A 21,295-nucleotide genomic window follows, 5' to 3' on the forward strand; every position below is an offset into this window, starting at 1 on the left:
AGCCTTTAACCCCCTCTTGGCCCCACAGTCTTCAGCATCTTTGACTCCCGCTAGGCCCGCCCCCGTGCCCCCACCCCACCCCAGCGGTTGATCTCCTCTCCGGCTCCCGGACAGGCTGTGCTTCTGCCGCCCCTCAAACTCCCTTCCCACCCCACCCGCGCACGGGACTGCCTCTTTAAGCCAGTGCCCTTGGACTGTGAGTTTGCCCTTGGGTGTCAGGTTACAGCCGATGGTGACGGGAGAGGGAGGGGAGGAGAGGAAGCTGCTATAAAGGCCTGTAGTCCTGCCCAGCTCCCGGCATCACTCGCTGGCGATCAGGAGCAGAGAGCGATCCTCCCGTTGTCAACAGTCCCCGAAGGTAGAGGGGAACTCGTGAAGCCCAATCCAAGGGAGAGGCGGGTGTGGAGGAGTCAGGGAGAAACGATTAGGGCAGAGCAGGCGAGGAAAAGCGATTGAAGGGCCCCATAAGAGAATGGGGTAGAGAAATGCAGTGGGAAGTCGGGGGGAGAGGAGGAGGGCAAAAGAAGAGGGCAGACGTGAATGTGCGGGAAACGGTGGAGAGGGAGCGGGACTGGATGAGGTGGGGAGAGCAGGTAAGAAAGGAGGTGGGGGAGAGAACATGAGAGGAAGAGAGAAACTGGCGGAGGGAGGGGGATGGGAGAAAGTGGGTGAGAGGTAGGGGGAGTTGAGCGTATGGGGTCGGCGAGAGGGAGGTGGAGGATGAAATTAGGTGAAATAGAGTGAGGGAGGGATTAGAGGCAATAATGGCGATAGTGGAGAAGGGGAGACGAGAGAAGGGCAAGGGTGAGAGGAGAGGGGAAAGTGATATGGGAGGAGGGGCGGTCAAGGCGCCGGAGGAATCTATCCTCTCGTTTCTCGACCCCTCTCAGCGTCCAGGGATGGGACTGGGATGCACCTGTCTGTCCCTCATCATGTTTTTAGGCCTGACCTGGACGATGAGCCGGGTCTGTCCCGGGTGTCTGATAAGCTCCCCGCGCCTTGTGGGGGCTCTCTTGGGTGTGTGGAAAGTGACTGCCCGCTCTTTGTGAGGCGGGCCTGCCCCGGGACCGTGTTAAGTCACTGCCCGCTGTTTGTGAGCCGGGCCTGCCCCGGGACCGTGTTAAGTCACTGCCCGCTCTTTGTGAGCCGGGCCTGCCCCGGGACCGTGTTAAGTCACTGCCCGCTCTTTGTGAGCCGGGCCTGCCCCGGGACCGTGTTAAGTCACTGCCCGCTCTTTGTGAGCCGGGCCTGCCCCGGGACCGTGTTAAGTCACTGCCCGCTCTTTGTGAGGCGGGCCTGCCCCGGGACCGTGTTAAGTCACTGCCCGCTCTTTGTGAGGCGGGCCTGCCCCGGGACCGTGTTAAGTCACTGCCCGCTCTTTGTGAGGCGGGCCTGCCCCGGGACCGTGTTAAGTCACTGCCCGCTCTTTGTGAGCCGGGCCTGCCCCGGGACCGTGTTAAGTCACTGCCCGCTCTTTGTGAGGCGGGCCGGGCCTGCCCCGGGACCGTGTTAAGTCACTGCCCGCTCTTTGTGAGGCGGGCCTGCCCCGGGACCGTGTGACGCGGGGAGCAGGGGCGGCGCTCTGTGATGCGACCGACGGTATAAAGGTGGTCGGGCCGGACGGAGCCGCTCTCACACGCTTTCGCTCTTGCCTTCGCAGCACTGAACGTACGGCACATCACCCCTAACAGGCAACATGGTGAAGATTGGCATCAACGGGTGAGTGAGGGGGGACAACAGGGAAAGCCAGAGGGGGTTCCGGGACGAGAAAGGACGCACACACCCCTGTTTTCGGGCGGGCCCCGGCGTGTATAGAGCCGGCTCCCTTCAATAGCCTCTTCTCTACCTCTTTTTATCATGCCCGTTTTCTATATCTCTCTTTCACTATTTCCTCACTCCTTTCTCCCCCCCCCCCCCCCCCATTTCTTCCTTTCTTTCTCTCTTTACCCCGTCTCTCTCTCGCAATTTCACCCCGGACGGATATGCGAGCTGCAGGGGAAGGCGTTGCTTCCTGCTCAGGGACGGTTAACTCCTAGTGTTCCGGGTCCAGCATTCTCACCCCCGGGAAAACCGGTGGTGGTGGAGGGTTAGTTTCCACAGGATCCGAGGACTGGGGGGATACCTCCCTAACCCATCCGCTAACTCATCCCTCACTCCGTTGTCACAGGGGGCGGGGAGCGTGACATCGGCCTGATTCATTCTCCTTCTCGGAGGAGACGTGCGAGACGTGACCGGACGGTCGCTCGCTCTTCAGTCTAGTGGGGAGTGTACGTGCTGGCCGTCACGGAGTGCTGGCAGACGGGGCGGGGGCGGACGGGGTCGGGTCTGCCCTGCCCCGACGGGTCGGTGGGGGTGGGGGGCGAAGGTTCCCGTTACCTTCAGAGTCCGGTCCGCCCCTTCACGAGTGGCGGAGGGGGGGAGGAGTGGAAAAGAGGAGGGGTTAAAAGAGGGAAGAAGCGAATGGGGAGTTGGAGGAAAGAGAATTGGGGAGTGAAGGGGAGGGAAGTGAGTTTCCGGGAGGAGGGGGAGAGGGTAGCGGGTCAAGTGCCGTGGGTGGGGGCGGCGACTACTGCTTGGGGGCTTAGGGAGACGAGCTTACTCAGACGTACAGGATCTCTTCAGTTTCTGGGTTGGATGCGGGATTATTCCCAGAGGGACAGACATTTGAAACCCAAAGATGCTTGAGCCACACATCTCCAAGATTTGTTTTACATCAGGAGGTGAAGGGTCTAAAACGAGAGCCTGCATTAAGTGTGCACACGGAGAAAAAGCGTGGGGAAGAGAAAATTTGTTTGCGTGTGGTTGGGGTGAAATGGAGCCGGTATTGCTATGTACAGATGGCTGAGGGAGAAACTTTGGGGCTGGGATGACCAATCCCGGGCGTACCCGGACTCTGTGTCTGTTTCTCTGGGCGGGTGGAGTGGGGGTTGTGCATCCCCGTTCACAGAGGGAACCCCTGCCGAGCGAGTCGCTTCCTTTAAAGGCCATCCCCTGCTGGGAGCTGGGCTCAGAGGGCAGGGGGGCAGTCCTGGTGTACCACCCAGACGCTGCCAGGCAGGGGCGCTGTAGCTGCCTCTCCCGGCTCTCTGGGAGCAGAACACACTCTCAGCTAAAGAGAAATCGCAGTGTAGGTGAAGGATGGTGAGGTCTGGAGTCCATCTAAATGTGGGGTGACCCCAAGATCCCTCTGATCCTCCACACTACCAAGAGTCTTACCATGAATACTATATTCTGCCATCATATTTGACCTATCAAAATGAACCACTTCACACTTATCTAAGTCATCTGCCACTTCTCAGCCCAGTTTTGCATCCTATCAATGTCCGACTGTAACCTCTGACAGCCCTCCACACGATCCACAACACCTCCAACCTTTATCATCAGCAAACTTACTGACCCATCCCTCCACTTCGTCATGCAGGTCATTTATAAAAATCATTAAGAGTAGGGGTTGCAGAACAGATCCCTGAGGCACACCACTGGTGACCGACCTCCATGCAGAATATGACCCGTCTACAACCACTCTTTGCCTTCCATGGGAAAGCCAGTTCTGGATCCACAAAGCAATGTCCCCTTGGATCCCATGCCTCTTTACTTTCTCAATAAGCCTTGCAATGGGGTACCTTATCAAATGCCTTTCTGTAATCCATATACACTACATCTTCTGCTCTTCCTTCATCAATGTGTTTAGTCACATCCTCAAGAAATTCAATCAGGCTCGTAAGCTATGACCTGCCCTTGACAAAGCCATGCTGACTATTCCTAATCATATTATTCCTCTCCAAATGTTCATAAATCCTGCCCCTCATGAACTTTCCATCAACTTGCCAACCACTGAGGTAAGACTCACTGGTCTATAATTTCCTGGGCTATCTCTACTCCCCTTCTTGAATAAGGGAGCAACATTTGCAACCCTGCAATTCTCCGGAACCGCTCCCATCCCCATTGATGATGCAAAAATCATTGCCAGAGGCTTGGAGTACTACTCCACAGTAGCCTGGAGTACATCTCATCCGGTCCCGGCGACTTATCTAACTTGATGCTTTCCAAAAGCTCCAGCACATCCTCTTTCTTAATATCTACATGCTCAAGCTTTTCAGTCTACTGCAAGTCATCACTACAGTCACCAGATCCTTTTCCATTGTGGATACTGAGGTATTCATTAAGTACCTCTGCCATTTCCTCCGGTTCCATACACACTTTCCCACTGTCACACTTGATAGGTTCTATTCTTTCGTGTCTTATCCTCCTGCTCTTCAAGTACTTGTAGAATGCCTTGGGTTTTCCTTAATCCTGCCTGCCAAGGCCTTCTCATGGCACCTTTTTACTCTCCTAATTTCCTCCTTAAGCTCCTTCCTGTTAGCCTTGTAATCTTCTAGATCTCTAACATTACCTAGCTCTCTGAACCTTTTATAAGCTTTTTTCTTGACTAGATTTATTACAGCCTTTGTACACCACGGTTCCTGTACCCTACCATAACTTCCCTGTCTCATTGGAACGAACCTATACAGAACTCCACACAAATATCCTCTGACTACTACTTCCACACTTTTCCCTGAGAACATCTGTTTCCAATTTAAGCCTCCAATTTCCTGCCTGATAGCCTCATAATTCCCCTTACTCCAATTAAACATTTTTCTAACTTGTCTGTTCCTATCTCTCTCCAATGCTATTGTAAAGGAGGCAGAATTATGATCACTATCTCCAAAATGCTCTCCCACTGAGAGATCTGACACCTGCCCAGGTTCTTTTCCCAATTCCTCTTGTCTCTCCTCTTGTAGGCTTATCTACATATTGTGTCGAGAAACCTTCCTGAACACACCTAAGAAACTCCACCTCATCTAAACCCTTTGCGCTAGGAAGATGCTAATCGATATTTGGGATATTAAAATCTCCCATCACGCCAACTGTTATCATTACACCTTTCCAGGATCTTTTTCCGTATCTGCTCCTGGATATCCCTGTTACTATTGGGTGGCCTATAAAAAAACACCCAGTAAAGTTATTGACTCTTTCCTGTTCGTAACCTCCACCCACAGAGACTCCATAGCCAATTCCTCCACGGCATCCACCTTTTCTGCAGCCGTGACACTCTCTCTGATCAACAGTGCCACGCCCCCACCTCTTTTGCCTCCCTCCCAGTCCTTTCTGAAACATCTAAAGCCCGGCACTTGAAGTAACCATTCCTGTCCCCGAGCCATGCAAGTCTCTGTAATGGCCTCAACGTCATATCTCCAAGCACTGATCCACACTCTAAGCTCATCCGGTTTGTTCACACACTCCTTGCGTTAAAATAGAGACATCCCAAACCTTCCCTAAAAACAATCCCATGGGACGGCGGAGTGAGTTCCTGGCCAGGATCCCTCTTCCTCTCTTTGAAGTACTTACCTCTTGTCGGCAATGGGTTCGCAAAGTGCACGTGCAAGATGCTGGAGGAAACACAGAAAACCTACAGCACAGTTACAGGCCTTTTGGCCCACAAAGCTGTGCCAAACATGTCCTTACCTGAGAAATTACTTGGGGTTACCCATAGCCCTAAGCTCCATGTACCTGTCCAGGAGTCTCTTAAAAGAACTCAGCGGGCCAGGCAGCATCCATGGAAGAGAGGACAGTCGATGTCTCAGCCAAGACCCTTCATGAGGACTGGAGAGGGAAAAATTATGAGGAGTAGATTCAATAGGTGGGTGGGTGTAGGGGAGAGAGAAACACAAGTGATAGGTGAAACCGGGAGGGAGAGGATGAAGTAGAGAGCTGGGAAGTTGATCGTTCATCTGATCCAGTCTGACCCCAGCATGATGCCCCATCCAAACTCATCCCTGCTGCCCACAAATTGCTGGAGGAACTCAGCAGGTCAGGCAGCATCCGTGGAGAAGAGCGAACGGTCGACATTTCAGGCTGAGGCTCACTGGCAGGGATTTCCAGCATCTACAGATCTTTCTCCCCATTGCCTGCTGTTGGGCCTGTGATCTGGAACCGGGAGGAGTACGAGCACAGCCTCAGGCCCTTCAGCCCACACTGAACTACCTCAGTTAGCGAACAGATGCCTGACTTGATCCCCCTGCGTGCCCAACCCTCCCATTCCCTGCTCGTCAACGCAAATTTCTTTTCATTTCAATTTTTTTAATTGATTTAATAGAATAAGGATAAATACGAGTCAGAAGTTATCCCAAATACATATTTCAATAATAGTACAAAGAAAGGAATATAAACTGAAAGTCATATATAGTATTAAAAGAGAAAAAATATATAAAGAGAAAAAAAGAACCACATCTCTGAACAATTCATAGGAAAAAAAGACTCAATTTCTGTTATTGAGAGAAAAAAAAACACTAACCTAAAACCAAAAAAAGAAAACTGGGCAGTCCATTTTAAGTATACAGCTTTTTTTTTAAAAAAAAAGGAAAAATCCTTCTGGTCACATTTTATTCAATATTTTCATATGATCTAATTCTTTTTACTATTTCCGTTAAGCTGAGAAGAAGAAAAAGTTAACTGAAATAGTAAAAAAGAATTAGATCATATGAAAATATTGAATAAAATGTCGCCAAGTTTGCTCAAATTTAAAAGATGTATCAAACGTCCGACTCCTAATTTTCTCCAAACTTAAACACGACATAATGGAGGAGAGGCAGATAAACACAGTAGGTGGATTGGGGTCCTTCCAATACAATAGAATTGTATTCCTACCCAATAAAGTTGAGAAAGCTATCATGAATTTCTTGTCAAAGTCCACATCTGTCACCCTTTGCAGCCCTGTGGGCACACTCAGTAAATCCACGTGAGAATAATCACCACGATAGAATCAGCAACTGGGCGTTCCACCAGTGTGCAAAGCACCACAAACTGTGCAAATGCAAAAAGAAGGAATAAATAAGAATAATAAACGTCGAGACGAAGAGTCCTTGAATGTGAGTGCGCAGGTCATGGTCCCGTGCCTGGTGTTGTGAGTCCTGAGCCACCCTCGTGGTGTCAGCAGCGAGAAGAGGGCGGTTTTGGGGTCCCTGTTGATGGACGCGGCTTTCCTGCGACAGCATTGTGGGCCAAAGGGCCTGTATTGTGCTATAGGTTTTCTATGTTTCACTCCATATGCTCTGTGGTGGAGGAGGGGCTTTACCTGCAAGGGAATTGGTGTTTCCGTACCAGGCTGTGATGCAGCCGGTGAATATACTCTCCACCGCATGCCTGTGTGAGTTTATCGAAGTCTTGGTTGTTGTGCAGAGTCTTCACAAACAGCAAGTAGAGGTGCTGCCTGTCTTTGTAATTCCACTTCTGTGTCGGGCCCTGGACAGTTCCTCTGAAATGACAGCACGCTGACTCTCTGATTCCCCCGATGAGGACTGGCTCATGGAAGGCCCTTCCTGGGGTGGATAGTCAGCTCCTTGCTCTTGCTGACAATGAGCGAGAGGCACCACTCGGCCAGATTTTCTGAGTCCGATCTGAGAGCCTGTGCTATGTCTGCCTCTGGGACCACCCCTGCAAGCAAACTCTCTGTGGAAGGTTAACCTGCAGGTTGAGTCGGGTGTGAGGGAGGCAAGTGCAATGTCAGCATTCATTTCAAGAGGTCTAGAAGACCAGAGCAGGGATGTGATGTTCAGGCTTTATAAGGCACTGGTGAGGCCTCACCTTGAGTACTGTGTACAGTTCCTCATCTGAGGAAAGATGCCCTGACATTGGAGAGGGTCCAGAGGAGGTTGGCAAAGATGATGCCAGGAATTACAGGGTTATCACACGTTTGATGGCCTGTACTCGCTGGAATTCAGGGATGAGGGGGATCTCACTGAAACCTTTCAAACATTGAAAGGACTGGACAGTAGCTGTGGGAAGGATGCTGGGAGAGTCTCGAACAAGAGGCACAGCCTCAGCATACAGAGGAATCCATTTAAAACAGATGCAGAGTAATTTCTTTGGCCAGAGCTTGGTGAACAGGCAGCTGTGGGGGTGTATTTAAGGCAGAGATCGATAGGTTCTTGACTGGACACAGCATCAGTTATGGGGAGTGGGGCTGAGGAGGGGGATGGTGGCACGGACTCGATGGGCCAAATGGCCTAATTCTGTCCCTATGTCTTATGGTGTCATTTTAAAAAAAACTTCCCGTGCACTTCTTTGAACTTGATCCCCCTCCCCCCAACACCTTATGTCCTCTGGTATTTTCCATTTCATCCCGGCCCAGGTGGAGCAACTGATACCAGCTGTCTAAACCTCATCCTTTCCGTGTACTTGTCAGAACTGTGTTGTAATTGTACCTGCCTCTCTGGCAACTTGCTCTATACCCACCACCCTCTGTGTGCAAAAAAAAAAGTTGCCCTTCAGCTCCCTTTTAAATCTTTCCCCTTAAACCCATGCCTGTGGGGTTTCTGAGATGCCCAACCCTTGGGGGGGAAAAGATTGGCCATGTATCCACACCCCTGCTGATTTTGTAAACCCCTGTAAAGTCACTCCAGCCCTGGCCTGCAAACAAGAACTTTGCACATGGTTCTGCGATTTAAAGATTAACTCTTGTATGTCACACGTGCATCATTGCAACATCAAAGCACACGTCCATCATTGGTGATCAGCGAGGAATGTGCTGGGCGGTCCACAATTGCGGCCACTCACCTTGACCTGGAACGTGGGAGCTGCGCGGTCACGCACAGCGCCTGCGCTCCAAACCGAGGCACTCACTGCCCCGTTCCTCAGCCTCCTTTGCGGTCCAGTGCATCTGTCACGGGGAGGCCAACTCCTGTACTCTGCCCCGACCAGCCGAGTGCAGCCTCCCACCTCTGGCTGTCTGCGTCTCTACTTTAGGTGAGCTTTGCAGTTGAACCGCTAGGGGGCCATAATCCCATAAAACCCTCCAGGGTTCTGCCCTGGTTTAACTTCCCAAATTACAAGACCTTGCACTTTATTTATGCAGCGACACACTGGGGTAACAGACCCAAGGGCTTGAAACCCTTTGAGTGCTGACAGGCCTAGACAGAGTAGATGTGGTGGGAGGGGGGGGGGGAGTCCAGGACAAGAGGGCAGACTCAAGTGGGAATTTTTTTGGAATGTGGGAGGAGGGTCACGGGGAGAACGTAGCCGCCTCTTTACAGGAGGCGCTGGAGATGAAGCAACTTCTCTGGTGGTGTAATAGGGTCCGAACCACCTGCCACTCCCTCGGACCACTCTCCCAGCGGATCTAGATCCAGTTGTAACCGCAGGCAGTGCCGCACCACCAACTCTGCTGTCGCCCGCAAGCATGCTGGCCCAGATTGTTTTAATGTGGATAGCAAACAGCAGAGTGGTCTCGGCCCCAACCCCTGTGGCACTCCACTGCTCGGGAGAATTGAATTGAGTTTATTACTTAGACCCTTCATATACATGAGTAGAAGTCTTTACGTTACGTCTCTGTCTGAATGTGCAACTTATAGTAATTTGCAAATAAACAGGACAGTCAATATAACACAGAAATACAGTTGTATCAGTGTGAATTAATCAGTCTGATGGCCTGGTGGAAGAAGCTGTCCCGGAGCCTGTTGGTCCTGGCTTTTATGCTGTGGTACCGTTTCCCAGATGGTAGCAGCTGGAATAGTTTGTTGTTGGGGTAATTCGGGTCCCCAGTGATCCTTCGGGCCCTTTTTACGCACCTGTCATTGTAAATGACGGGCATCCCAGTCTGAAGAGAGGAAAACAGCCCTCCATTGCCACCCTCTGCCCCCCGAGGGGGTTGTGTGTGCATTTGGCTCGTTCAGCCTGGATCCCATTCGATCTAGCCTACTGGATGTCTGCTGACCTGCCTTGCTCACCTCTTCAATGACTCTCTCTCTCTCTCTCTCCACCCCCCCCCCCCCCCCCATGCACCTGCCGAGTCCTGCCGAGTTCCTCCAGCATTTCTGTGCCTATCGCTAATGAGTTCTCCCCTTTCCAAGCACCAGTGTCTCTGAATCTCCTCCTGTACCTGCCCGGGCTCTGCGCTTTGAATAAAGTCTGCATGTTGGCCGAGGACATCCTCAGAAGGCGGTGCCACTCATTACCACCACCAGGGAGCTTGACGGCACACACTCAGCGATTCAGGAACAGCTTCTTCCCCTCTGCCCTCAGATTTCTAAATGGACATTGAACCCGTGAACACTATGTCACTCTCCTTTGCATACCTTAGTTATTTATTGTTTGTTTTACTGTCTGGGCAAAGTCCTCCCAGAGTTCCGTCCTCATTGCTTGTGCACAACAACTGAAACTATTTGGGTACAACAGGGTCTTTTAAGAGCCTCTTTGATAGATACATGGAGCTCGGTGAATAGAGGGCTGTGTGCTAGGGAAATTCTTGGCAGTCTGTAGTTCACGTGGGGAAAGGACACTGAAGGACAAGGTGTTACAGTGACTTGGGAGTGGTAAGGGTCTACAGAGAGGCGGCTTAGTGGGCTCACTTTCGGGGGGGGGGAGGGGGAGGCCATAGCCGGCTGGGGCTTCCGAAAAGTTTCCTTTTTTTCTCTGTGTGACCGAGCCGCTCCCTCTGCCCCGGCAGGTTTGGCCGTATCGGGCGCCTGGTCACCCGGGCCGCCATGGCGAACCCCAAGGTGGAGGTCGTGGCTATCAACGATCCCTTCATCGACCTCAGCTACATGGTGAGTGCAGCTCTCCCTCACCCCATCAAACCCCTCCCCAATCTGCCCTCCCTCTCCTCCCCTCACTCCCCAGTCTGCCCTCCCTCTCCTCCCCTCACTCCCCAGTCTGCCCTCCCTCTCCTCCCCTCACTCCCCAGTCTGCCCTGCCTCTCCTCCCCTCACTCCCCAGTCTGCCCTGCCTCTCCTCCCCTCACTCCCCAGTCTGCCCTCCCTCTCCTCCCCTCACTCCCCAGTCTGCCCTCCCTCTCCTCCCCTCACTCCCCAGTCTGCCCTGCCTCTCCTCCCCTCACTCCCCAGTCTGCCCTGCCTCTCCTCCCCTCACTCCCCAGTCTGCCCTGCCTCTCCTCCCCTCACTCCCCCAGTCTGCCCTGCCTCTCCTCCCCTCACTCCCCAGTCTGCCCTGCCTCTCCTCCCCTCACTCCCCAGTCTGCCCTGCCTCTCCTCCCCTCACTCCCCAGTCTGCCCTGCCTCTCCTCCCCTCACTCCCCAGTCTGCCCTGCCTCTCCTCCCCTCTCTCCCCAGTCTGCCCTGCCTCTCCTCCCCTCTCTCCCCAGTCTGCCCTGCCTCTCCTCCCCTCTCTCCCCAGTCTGCCCTGCCTCTCCTCCCCTCTCTCCCCAGTCTGCCCTGCCTCTCCTCCCCTCTCTCCCCAGTCTGCCCTGCCTCTCCTCCCCTCTCTCCCCAGTCTGCCCTGCCTCTCCTCCCCTCTCTCCCCAGTCTGCCCTGCCTCTCCTCCCCTCTCTCCCCAGTCTGCCCTGCCTCTCCTCCCCTCTCTCCCCAGTCTGCCCTGCCTCTCCTCCCCTCTCTCCCCAGTCTGCCCTGCCTCTCCTCCCCTCACTCCCATGGTCCTTCCCTCTCCGCCTGACGGAGAAGCGGTCCTTCCCTTTTCCCCCCTCCCCACAGACGCTGCCCCCGCTCTGATCTCACCAGTTTCTCTCTCTCTCTCTGCAACCCACCCCCAGGCATACATGTTCAACTACGACTCCACCCACGGGCGATTCAAGGGCACAGTCAGTGTGGAAGGCGGGGAAGCTGGTCATCAATGGCAAAGCCATCACCGTCTTCCAGGAGTGAGTCCGGCAGACGGGCTGGGGCAGTGGGTGCGGATCCTAGGGGCTGGGGCAGTGGGTGCGGATCCTAGGGGCTGGGGCAGTGGGTGCGGATCCTAGGGGCTGGGGCAGGGGGTGCGGATCCTACGGGCTGGGGCAGTGGGTGCGGATCCTACGGGCTGGGGCAGGGGGTTGCTACGCTGAGGTGGTGAGGGTCTTGTGTGGTGGGGGGAGGGTAGGAATGGGTTTATGGGCCCGGTTTGATCTCAGGACCCTGGGGATGGGTGTGGGATGCTGGGTTGACCCTGGGGATGGGTGTGGGATGCTGGGTTGACCCTGTGACCCTGGGGATGGGTGTGGGATGCTGGGTTGACCCTGTGACCCTGGGGATAGGTGTTGGGTTGACCTTAGGATCAGGGACATGGTTGTGGGGTGCCGGTTGGACCTCCAGTCCCTGGCGATGGGGATGGGGTTCTGGGCTGACCTCAGGATCCCTGAGATGCCATCGATCAATGGCTAGGTTGACTTCAGGTCCACCTGTAACTGGGTTTTGAGGGCCAGGACAGGTTTGGAACAGGGCTGAAGTTGACCTTGGGACAACAGTGGTGGATTTCAGGGGCCAGTGTTTCCCTCAGGACCCATAATGTGGGTTACATTGTCCTCATGACTCCCTACCCCCCAGGACAGCAGGGGAGGTGTTTTGACCTCGGGACCCCTGTGACAGCTTCCAGGACAGTTCAGGGAAAGTGGGATGGGCAGCTGATTTAACAGCCCCCCCCCCCCCACCCCCACCGCTATAGACAGTCACAAACTCTCCTTCCCTCACCCTATCCAGGCGGGACCCTACCCACATCAAGTGGGGTGATGCTGGGGTCGACTATGTTGTGGAGTCCACGGGAGTTTTCACCACCACCGAGAAGGCTTCGGTGAGTACGGCTCGTCGCGGATCGGGGGTGGGGGGGGGGGTGGGAATTCACTGTGGTTGGTTGGGGGGTCTGGTGACCTGTTATCATTTGCCGAGAGATGGTGGGGAGAACTTTGCTTGCCACCCGGAGAGTCTGTTCCCGAGGTCAGGACGTGGAGGGGGAGCGGGGTGTCATTGTAACAGAGTTAAGGGGGACACAAAGTGCCAAGTGAAGGGCAGGTGGGGAGAAGGACAGCAGGAATGCGATCAATAGGCTTGAAAGATTGCAGAGGTAATTTACCAGGGGATTACGAGCAAGGTCGACATTAGCTAGGTGGACTTTAGCGAAGGTCTTTGTACAAATTCCTGCACAGGAGGCTAGGTTGCTTGCTGTCAGGATTGAGTGGTCAGTCGGGTTCAACGTTGGCTTGGCAGGAGGAGGTAGGGAGCGGTCGCAGACAGTTGCACCCCTGACCGGTAGCCTGCTGCAGGGATCGATCAGTTCTGCCATCAACAGTCTGGCTGGTAACGTGGTAAAACGTTCATTTATCTTAATCATGGAATGACGTATTCAGCATAATTTATTTCAAGGGGAATGGAATATAAAAGCAAGGAGATATGCTGAGCCTTTGCGAGACACCAGGCAGGCCACAGTTGGAGTACTGCCAACAGTTCTGGGCCCCATATCTCAGACAGGATGTGTTGTCATTGGAGAGAGTCCGGAGGATGTTCACAGGGATGGTTCCAGGAATGAAAGGGTTAACAGCGTTTGGCAGCTTGGGGCCTGCGTACTCACTGGAATTTAGAAGAATGCGGGGGGAGGGGGGATCTCATTGAAACCAACTGAATGCTGAAAAGACTGGAGAGGGTGGATGTGGAGAGGACGTTTACTATGATGGGCATATCCAGGACTATGGTCTTGTAACATAAATATAATGAAACATGACATAATCATCAGCTATTCTGATGGGGGAGGCTGGTGGAACCTGGAAGAACGGAAAGGGCGTGGCGGAGGTTTCTGCTGTAACCTCACGCCCCTCCTTCCTCACTCTGGACCTGGAGGGGTTGCTCTATTGGTGATGGAGGTGGGGAGGGCAGAGAACTGTTAAGGAGATTGCTCCCTGTGTGTGTTAGCTGGGGGGAGAGGGGACTGCGGGAAGCGGGATTCGACCAGAGGTCCTTGGCTCGATGTGACCCTCCCTCTCTCTCTTCTCTCCCCCCCCCCCACCCCAGGCTCATCTGAAGGGAGGGGCCAAGCGGGTGATCATTTCAGCCCCCAGCGCTGATGCCCCCATGTTCGTGGTGGGGGTGAATCACGATAAATATGACAAGAGCATGACTATCGTCAGGTGAGACAATCCCCCCCACACCAACCCCTCCGCCCGTCTCGCTCTCCCGTCTTCCTCCCAGTCACAGGGGGAGCTGCCGGCTTTCTCCTCACAATCCACCATCATCGCCACACACTCTCCGCCCACGGAGCTGTCCTGGGAAACACTTTCAGAGTCCCAGTCCCAGGAACTTCAACCTCTGACCACATCACCCCAAACCCCTTGCCCCTTCCCCATCTCAGGATGTGTCCAAATTCAGCAACTACACATCCCACCCCCCCCCCCCCCCCCCAGTGATTTCAGTATCCTCCCCCACCAACGAGCCTCTCCAGGATTAGCAGCCCACACCAATCAACGAAGCTCAGATCTCACCCTGGGACCCTCCGAGACACACACAACCTATCCTGCGATCCCAGCCCTCACAAACACAGCCATAGAACATTACAGCACAGAAACAGGCCTTTTGGCCCTCCTTGGCTGTGCTGAACTATTTTTCTGCCGAGTCCCACTGACCTGCACCTGGGCCATATCCCTCCATACACCTCTCATCCATATACCTGTCCAAGTTTTTCTTAAATGTTAAATGTGAGCCCGCATTCACCACATCATCTGGCAGCTCATTCCACACTCCCACCACTCTCTGTGTGAAGAAGCCCCCCCACAATGTTCCCTTTAAACTTTTCCCCTTTCACCCTTGACCCATGACCTTTTTTTTCTCCCCTAGTCTCAGTGGAAAAAGCCTGTTTGTATTCACTCTATCTACACCCATCATAATTTTATAGTCCTCTATCAAATCACCCCTCATTCTCCTACACTCCAGGGAATAAAGTCCTAACCTATTCAACCTTTCTCTGTAACTCAGTTTCTCCAGTCCCGGCAACATCCTTGTCAACATCTCATCACAGGACTCCTCTCTCCAAACGATGGGACCCTCCCCGTACCTGGAACAGCCTCCTTCATCCAGCAAGCCCTTCTCCATCCCAGGATTACCCCAACCCCACACTTTTATTTACGGAGCTCACCTGGCAGCCCCCACACTGCCCCCCCACCCCCCCAGGTCGTCAAGACTCCCCATCCAAGCAAATCCACACACTGTCCCTCCGACCCACAAATGCCCTTCCCTCCCTCTTCATCTACCCCTCCGACTCCTACCCACTTCCGTCCCCCACCCCATCGCTATCCTTCGCTCCCCCTGCCCTGTGACCACCAGAGTCCTTGACCCACTGACCATACCCCTCTCTCTCTCTCCAGCAATGCCTCCTGTACCACCAACTGCCTGGCACCCCTGGCGAAGGTCATCAACGACAAGTTCGGCATTGTCGAGGGGCTGATGGTGAGTTGGCTCCTGTGATGTTCTCACTTCTCAGACGCTCGTCTCCCAGGACCCTCGTGCAGACCTGCGCCTGTATATAACTCCCCGTCCCGTGCAGAGGTCCGCATTTCTCCCCCGCTCAAACCTGACCTGTCCTGTGTAATGGTCTGGTCCTCCCCCCGCTCAAACCTGACCTGACCTGTCCTGTGTAATGGTCTGGTCCTCCCCCCGCTCAAACCTGACCTGTCCTGTGTAATGGTCTGGTCCTCCCCCCGCTCAAACCTGACCTGTCCTGTGTAATGGTCTGGTCCTCCCCCCGCTCAAACCTGACCTGACCTGTCCTGTGTAATGGTCTGGTCCTCCCCCCGCTCAGCCATTCCCCATTCCATCTGTTTGTTCCCCCACTCAAACTCGACCCGTCCTGTAACGGTCTGTTTCTGTCCCCCTGCTCAAACCCCTGCCTGTCCTGTGTAACGGTCTGCATTCCGGCCCTCCGTGTCTTGTAACCATCGAGTGCGCCCACACACCTGCCCATCCTGCGTTTACGGTCCCCGTTTCTCCCCCCTGCAGACGACGGTACCGCGCGCTGACACACCTCCCCTCCATGTAACGGCGGCTGTTTCTCTCCCCCCCCCCCCCCGTAGACGACAGTCCACGCCTACACGGCCACACAGAAGACGGTGGATGGGCCGTCAGGGAAGTTGTGGCGGGACGGTCGCGGTGCTCACCAGAACATCATCCCCGCCTCCACCGGCGCCGCCAAGGCCGTGGGCAAGGTCATCCCGGAGCTGAACGGGTGGGTCACTGGTTTGGGTGAGGGGGTGATCAGGAGATAGCACCCAGCCTGACGGGAGGGGTCTGAGCTCAACTCAGCAAGTGGGGCTACAGGTCGTCGCGATGTTGATTGCCTGGGGTCGGAGGTCGGGGGGTCAGTGGGTAGATGGGTTGGTCACCACTGGGGTGTGGGGGTCTTCCTGGAGATTGGTGAGTTGGGTAGTAGGGTCGTGGCAGAGGGCCAACAAGTGGTCGGCGGGATGGGCACCGGTGTTGGGCGTAGGGGTTCATCTTGGACCAATAATCAGGGTCAACGTTCATCAGGATGTTGGGGGGGGTGTGGAATTTGCATCAGGGTGAAGGGCAGGGTCAAATATCAAATGCTGCCCTCGGGGTGTGGGCTTAAAGGGCACTCCTCCCTACCTCCCCCACTCCATCCATTGCTACCCCTCTGCTATTCCTCTCTCCTTCCTGCCTCCCTCCCTCCCCTCTCTTTAGGCTGGGAGTGTTTGCTGGTCTGGGGAAGTGTCCGTGGGTTTCTGGAGAGGTATTAGGACAGGGAGGGCCTTTCCTCACTTATCTGTCTGTCTAACTCTTGCACCTTTCCCTCCTCCCTCCTCTGGCAGCAAGCTGACCGGGATGGCATTCCGTGTACCCACACCCAACGTCTCCGTGGTCGACCTCACCTGCCGTATCGAGAAGGGCGTAAGTTTTTGGGATGGGTTGCCGGGATTTGTGTGTGTGGGGAGGAGGGTAGGGTTGGGTGGAGTGTCTGGGGTCGATGGGGCTCCAACTGCATCTTCCTCCAGTGATAATCACCGTTATCTGTCCAGAGGCCGGTGTTTATCGCTCGGCCCCCGGCCTGTGCCGTGTTCATCTGGGGAGTACAAATTGGTGGGGGTGTAGTCATGCCTGTGGGGGTTCGGGGTGTTTGTCGTAACGGTGGGTGTTGGATTGTGACGGCCCACAATCTCTCTCCTCAGGCCACGTACGACGAGATTAAGAAGGCAGTAAAGGCGGCCGCCGAAGGGCCAATGAAGGGAATTCTGGGATACACAGAGGACCAGGTCAGTGCACGGTGCAGAGAGATGGGAGTGAGAGGGGGTTGCTGGCCCTCGGGCGGGGGAAGCTTGTCTGGGGCCACGCCTCGAGGAGGGATGTCAACCACACGCAGCGTGTGGTGTGGGGAGACTGTGAATGAACCACAGCAAGTGCCTGTGGGTCAGACACCTGCAGCTTTATGGTGTCTGGTTCTGGGAGGGACTGGTGAACTGTCACAGACTTGAGGGCTGCCTGGGATTGGGGTTGGCTGTGTAGACTCCAACAGCAAGAGGAGGTCTGTGGTTAGATCACTGGAGGTGGGGGAACTGTACGTTGGGATGGGACGGGGCTTACAATATAGACCAGGGGCTCCCGGGCCCCTACCCTGAACCGAGGGGTCCGTGGACCTCAGGTTGGGACCCTGTGGTGTAGAATCTTTGACCTGTGCCAACCTTTTAATCTCTACTCCAATCACAAATCTGCAGATGCCAAAATCCGGGCAACACACAGAAAATGCTGGAGGAAGTCTGCAGGCCAGGAGGCAGCGTCTGTGGAAAAGAGTCAACAGTCAACGTTTCGTGCCAAGACCCTTCACGTCCTGCGGAAGTGCTTCCGCAAGTCCCGAAACGTCGACTGTTTACTCTTTTCCGTAGATGCTCCGTGGCCTGCTGAGTTCCTCAGCATTTTGTGTGTGTGTGAACCTCAACTCTTGTGGTCAATCTGACCCACAAAGCTGTCCATTTTCATCTACCCATCTTAAAAGTATCTTCAGTGTCTCTAGTGGACCCGCTAACACTCCACACACTGCAAGTTTTAAACAAAACTTGGCTCTGACATTCCTCCAATCACCTTTAAAACTGTGCCCTCTCGTTTTGGACATTGCCACTGGGGAGAAGTGTCTAGTTGTCTAGTCCCACTATCAAAGGATCAGATGCTTTCCTGGCATACCTGATGGGGACAAAAAAAATACCCTTCATGGACTTCCAGCCGGGTGTGGGTATCAATTATAGCCGTCTCCTTCGGGGAGTTTGTCATCGAAGCGTCAGGTATAATCGATACCTCTAGCCGGCTGAGGAGAGTTCGTTCATGTCTATCAAAGTCCCATTTCATCCTCTCTCGCTCATGAACGAAAATCCCTGGCTCGCTCAGTCTATCTCTGTAAGACTTGTTCTCTGATCCTGCTAAATCTCCGCCGCTGTAATATCACTGTATTCCGGTCATGTTTAACACCCCCCTCCACCCTCGTCAGCCGGTCCGCAAGAATATTGTCAATATTAACCCGGTCCGCGGTGCAGAAAAGGTTGGTGACCCCGCCATGCGCCTTGTCGGACACCATGTCAACGTGCGTCTGCTTCGAGGGCGTGCAAGATCCCTCTGTTCCTCTGCACTGCAGGCATCCTGCCTTTAACCCTGTCTTCTGCCTTCAAGTTCACCCTCACGACGTGTGTCACCTCACACTGGGCAGCCTGTTGTAAACGGTGACAACTTTCCACCATCTTCAGCCTTTGTGTCATCTGTAAAGGGTTGATGTATGGGGGTGGGGGGGGAAGACGGGTCGTGCCTGGAATCGGGATGGGGTGGAGCTGAGGGGAATGGAATGGCGGTGCGGGGGTGGGGCGGCATTGAGGTGGGATCTGGGGTAGGGGGTCCAAAGATCCCCAGAAATGAGGGTGGTGGGGGGTGAGACTCTGGGGCCATGATAGTGTCTCTGGCCTGGCTCCCAGCATCGAACGGTGAACCAGAAGGAGGGGTGGTGCCCAGCGGGGTTTGGGGAAGGGTAGGGGTCGCGAGCCAGCACACTCACTGCGCCTCTGTCTCCAGGTGGTCTCCACCGACTTCAACGGTGACACCCACTCCTCCATCTTCGACGCCGGGGCGGGCATCGCCCTGAACAACAACTTTGTCAAGCTGGTTTCCTGGTGAGTGTCTCCGGGGCAGGACGGGGAGGTGCACCCTGGCTGGTACTCGGGGGACTGAGTGGGCTTTAGAGAATTCGGGGGAGCTGAGGACGACGAGGGACTGGCCAGCAAGGGTCGCAGGGCAGTCGGGGATGGGAAAGGACAGGTGTCTTTAGTTGACCTCCAGGGCATCGAGTGCGGGATTTGGGACGGGACGGTGAGGCTGCACTTGGGGCATCCCTGGTCAACCCCTTTCAGGAAGGATGGGGTTAAGCTAGAAAGAGGAGGATTATGGAGCTGTTGCCAAGACTGGAGCACCCAGATTGCAGGGACGATAGCCAGGCTAGGCCCTTGTTCCTGGGAGTGTAGCGGAGACTCGGATGAGGTCAATGGATGGTAACAGTCCTTACCCCAGGGTGGGCTCCGGGACTAGGGAAAGATTTAAAAAGAGACTTGGGGGGGGGGGGGGCCCAATGTTTTCCAGTCTGAAGGCCGGTGAGTCCATGGAGACAGGAAGAGGGAAGAGGTTGTGAGTAGCATATTTTAATTAAAGGAGCATTTGGAACGATACGTGGATCAGCAGGGGCTTGGAGGTGCAGTACTGTGCAAAAGTCTTGAGCACATGTCAAAAACAAAAATTTGCAAGGCGAAGATGCTTCCAAAAATGCAATGAAAAGTTTACTAAATATAAAATTTACTCTAAAGGGCAGGAAACAGTAAAAAGTTCTGCAAGGCGAGGTTGCTTTCAAAAGATAAAGCACAAGATTTCTAAACGTCGAGAAAATGACTATCGAGCAGGAAACAGTTTTTAAAAAATCTGTAAAGCGAAGATACTTTCAAAAATGCAATGAAAAGTTTACTAAATATAAACAATATTACCATAAAGAGCAGGAAACGGTTTTTTAAAAAAAAGTGAAAATCAATATTTTAGAAAATATTTTGACATGACAGTTGGCTGGTAGACTAATCCAAGCATCTTGGCCACAGCCCTTCCGCGGACTGTGGCTGTCTCGCTTGCTTCTTCCTCGATGGTGTTGAGGTGGAGGCCATTCCATCCAAAGCAGTAGTTTTAAAAAAAAAAAGTCTAGGGTGTCCAAGACTTTAGCACGGTACTGTGTGTGTGGACTGAGCATAGGATATTGAGTCAGTATAGACTGGATGGGCTGAAGGGCCTGTTTTACTGCCACTTGACTCTTGAGGTGAGCAGCCGCGATGGGGTGGGCATTGTTGAGGGCAGGTGTGAAGGGGTCCAGGTCACCTACTGCAGACAGATGAACAATCGCCCTTCCTTCCCCAGGTACGACAATGAGTTCGCCTACAGCAACCGTGTCATTGACCTCGCTGTCCACATTGCGTCCAAGGATGGAAAGTGAAGTGGCTGCTGGGAGTGCGGACTGCTCAGTTTACACACTGGCCCACCTCCACCCACCCCACCCTCGTTCCCTGTCCCACCAGCCTCCCTCCCCCCTCCTGCAGACAGGTGCACACACAGAAGACGGTTGGTTTACCTTCCCACCCACCCTCCATCTACCAGTGGAAACAAGAAGACCCCAATTAAAAACTGTTGAATCTTATCTGCCGCCTGTTCTTGTTCGGAAGGACGGAGGGCTTCTGGGGGTTGGAGGGGATGGGAGTCTGAAGGCGAGATGGGAAGGGGGTCTGGGAGGGGTAGCGGAGCTCGGGAATGGATGGAAGAGGGGTGTAATCTCGAGCTCGAGCACCAGTGGGGTAGGGAGTACGATGAGTCAGAGTGGGACGGGAGTTCAAGGCGGGAAGGGGCTGGGTTGCCCTTTTTAAAACGGAGATGGCCGGGGATGTGGCAAACAGGACCGGGACAGAGTGCCCGGCTGGGAGCCGAGCTCTGGGCTGGTTCGTGGCGATGGCCTAGAGGCGTGGATATCAACTTCTCTGATTTCTGGTAGTTTGTTTCCCCCCTCCCCCTTCTCTTTTTACTCCCCATTCCGGCTACCCCTCTCAGCAGCCGCCTGTCACCCTCCCTCGCTTTGTCCCGTGATGCAGGGTCATGAGTGTTTCTGCCTCAGCCCATTGCTCTGGCCCTGCTGAACTGGTGTCCTCGGCTATGTTCTGTTCCCCGTGGTTCAGCCCGCCCCACTCGGACACAACGCTTCACCTGCTCTTGAGAGCTCCAATCGCCTCATGTTCGCCAGTCCCTGCACAAATCCACCCTCGTTCAGAAGATGTTAAAGCTCTCCAGTTCATCCGGGCCAACCTCTCACCGGTTCCCCTCCGTCTGCTGGAACTGGTCCTCATGCTCAACTGTTTCTCTTAACGTCTCGTCCCCTTTTATCTAAATACAGGATCATGCCCAGTGAAGCTACCTCAGTCAATACATTTAGGGCAGGGTTGGATAGAGTTTTGCATAGAAGGGGAATTACGGGTTATGGGGAA

General features: G+C 54.2%; 1 protein-coding gene across 1 annotated transcript; it reads left to right on the plus strand.

Annotated features, from left to right (window-relative positions):
• Positions 1-247: 247 nt before the first annotated feature.
• On the plus strand, positions 248-20,460 carry gapdh (glyceraldehyde-3-phosphate dehydrogenase). Its single transcript, XM_073036693.1, is given in 13 exon segments — positions 248-358; positions 1,661-1,719; positions 10,484-10,583; positions 11,543-11,599; positions 11,601-11,650; positions 12,465-12,555; positions 13,767-13,882; positions 15,113-15,194; positions 15,818-15,969; positions 16,574-16,652; positions 16,931-17,014; positions 18,810-18,907; positions 20,184-20,460. Coding segments are annotated over 12 exon segments (1,008 nt in total). The 5' UTR covers positions 248-358; positions 1,661-1,696; the 3' UTR covers positions 20,260-20,460.
• Positions 20,461-21,295: the final 835 nt, after the last annotated feature.

The sequence above is a fragment of the Hemitrygon akajei genome, unplaced genomic scaffold, assembly GCF_048418815.1.
Source record: "Hemitrygon akajei unplaced genomic scaffold, sHemAka1.3 Scf000063, whole genome shotgun sequence".
In the NCBI taxonomy this organism is placed as follows: Eukaryota; Metazoa; Chordata; class Chondrichthyes; order Myliobatiformes; family Dasyatidae; genus Hemitrygon; species Hemitrygon akajei.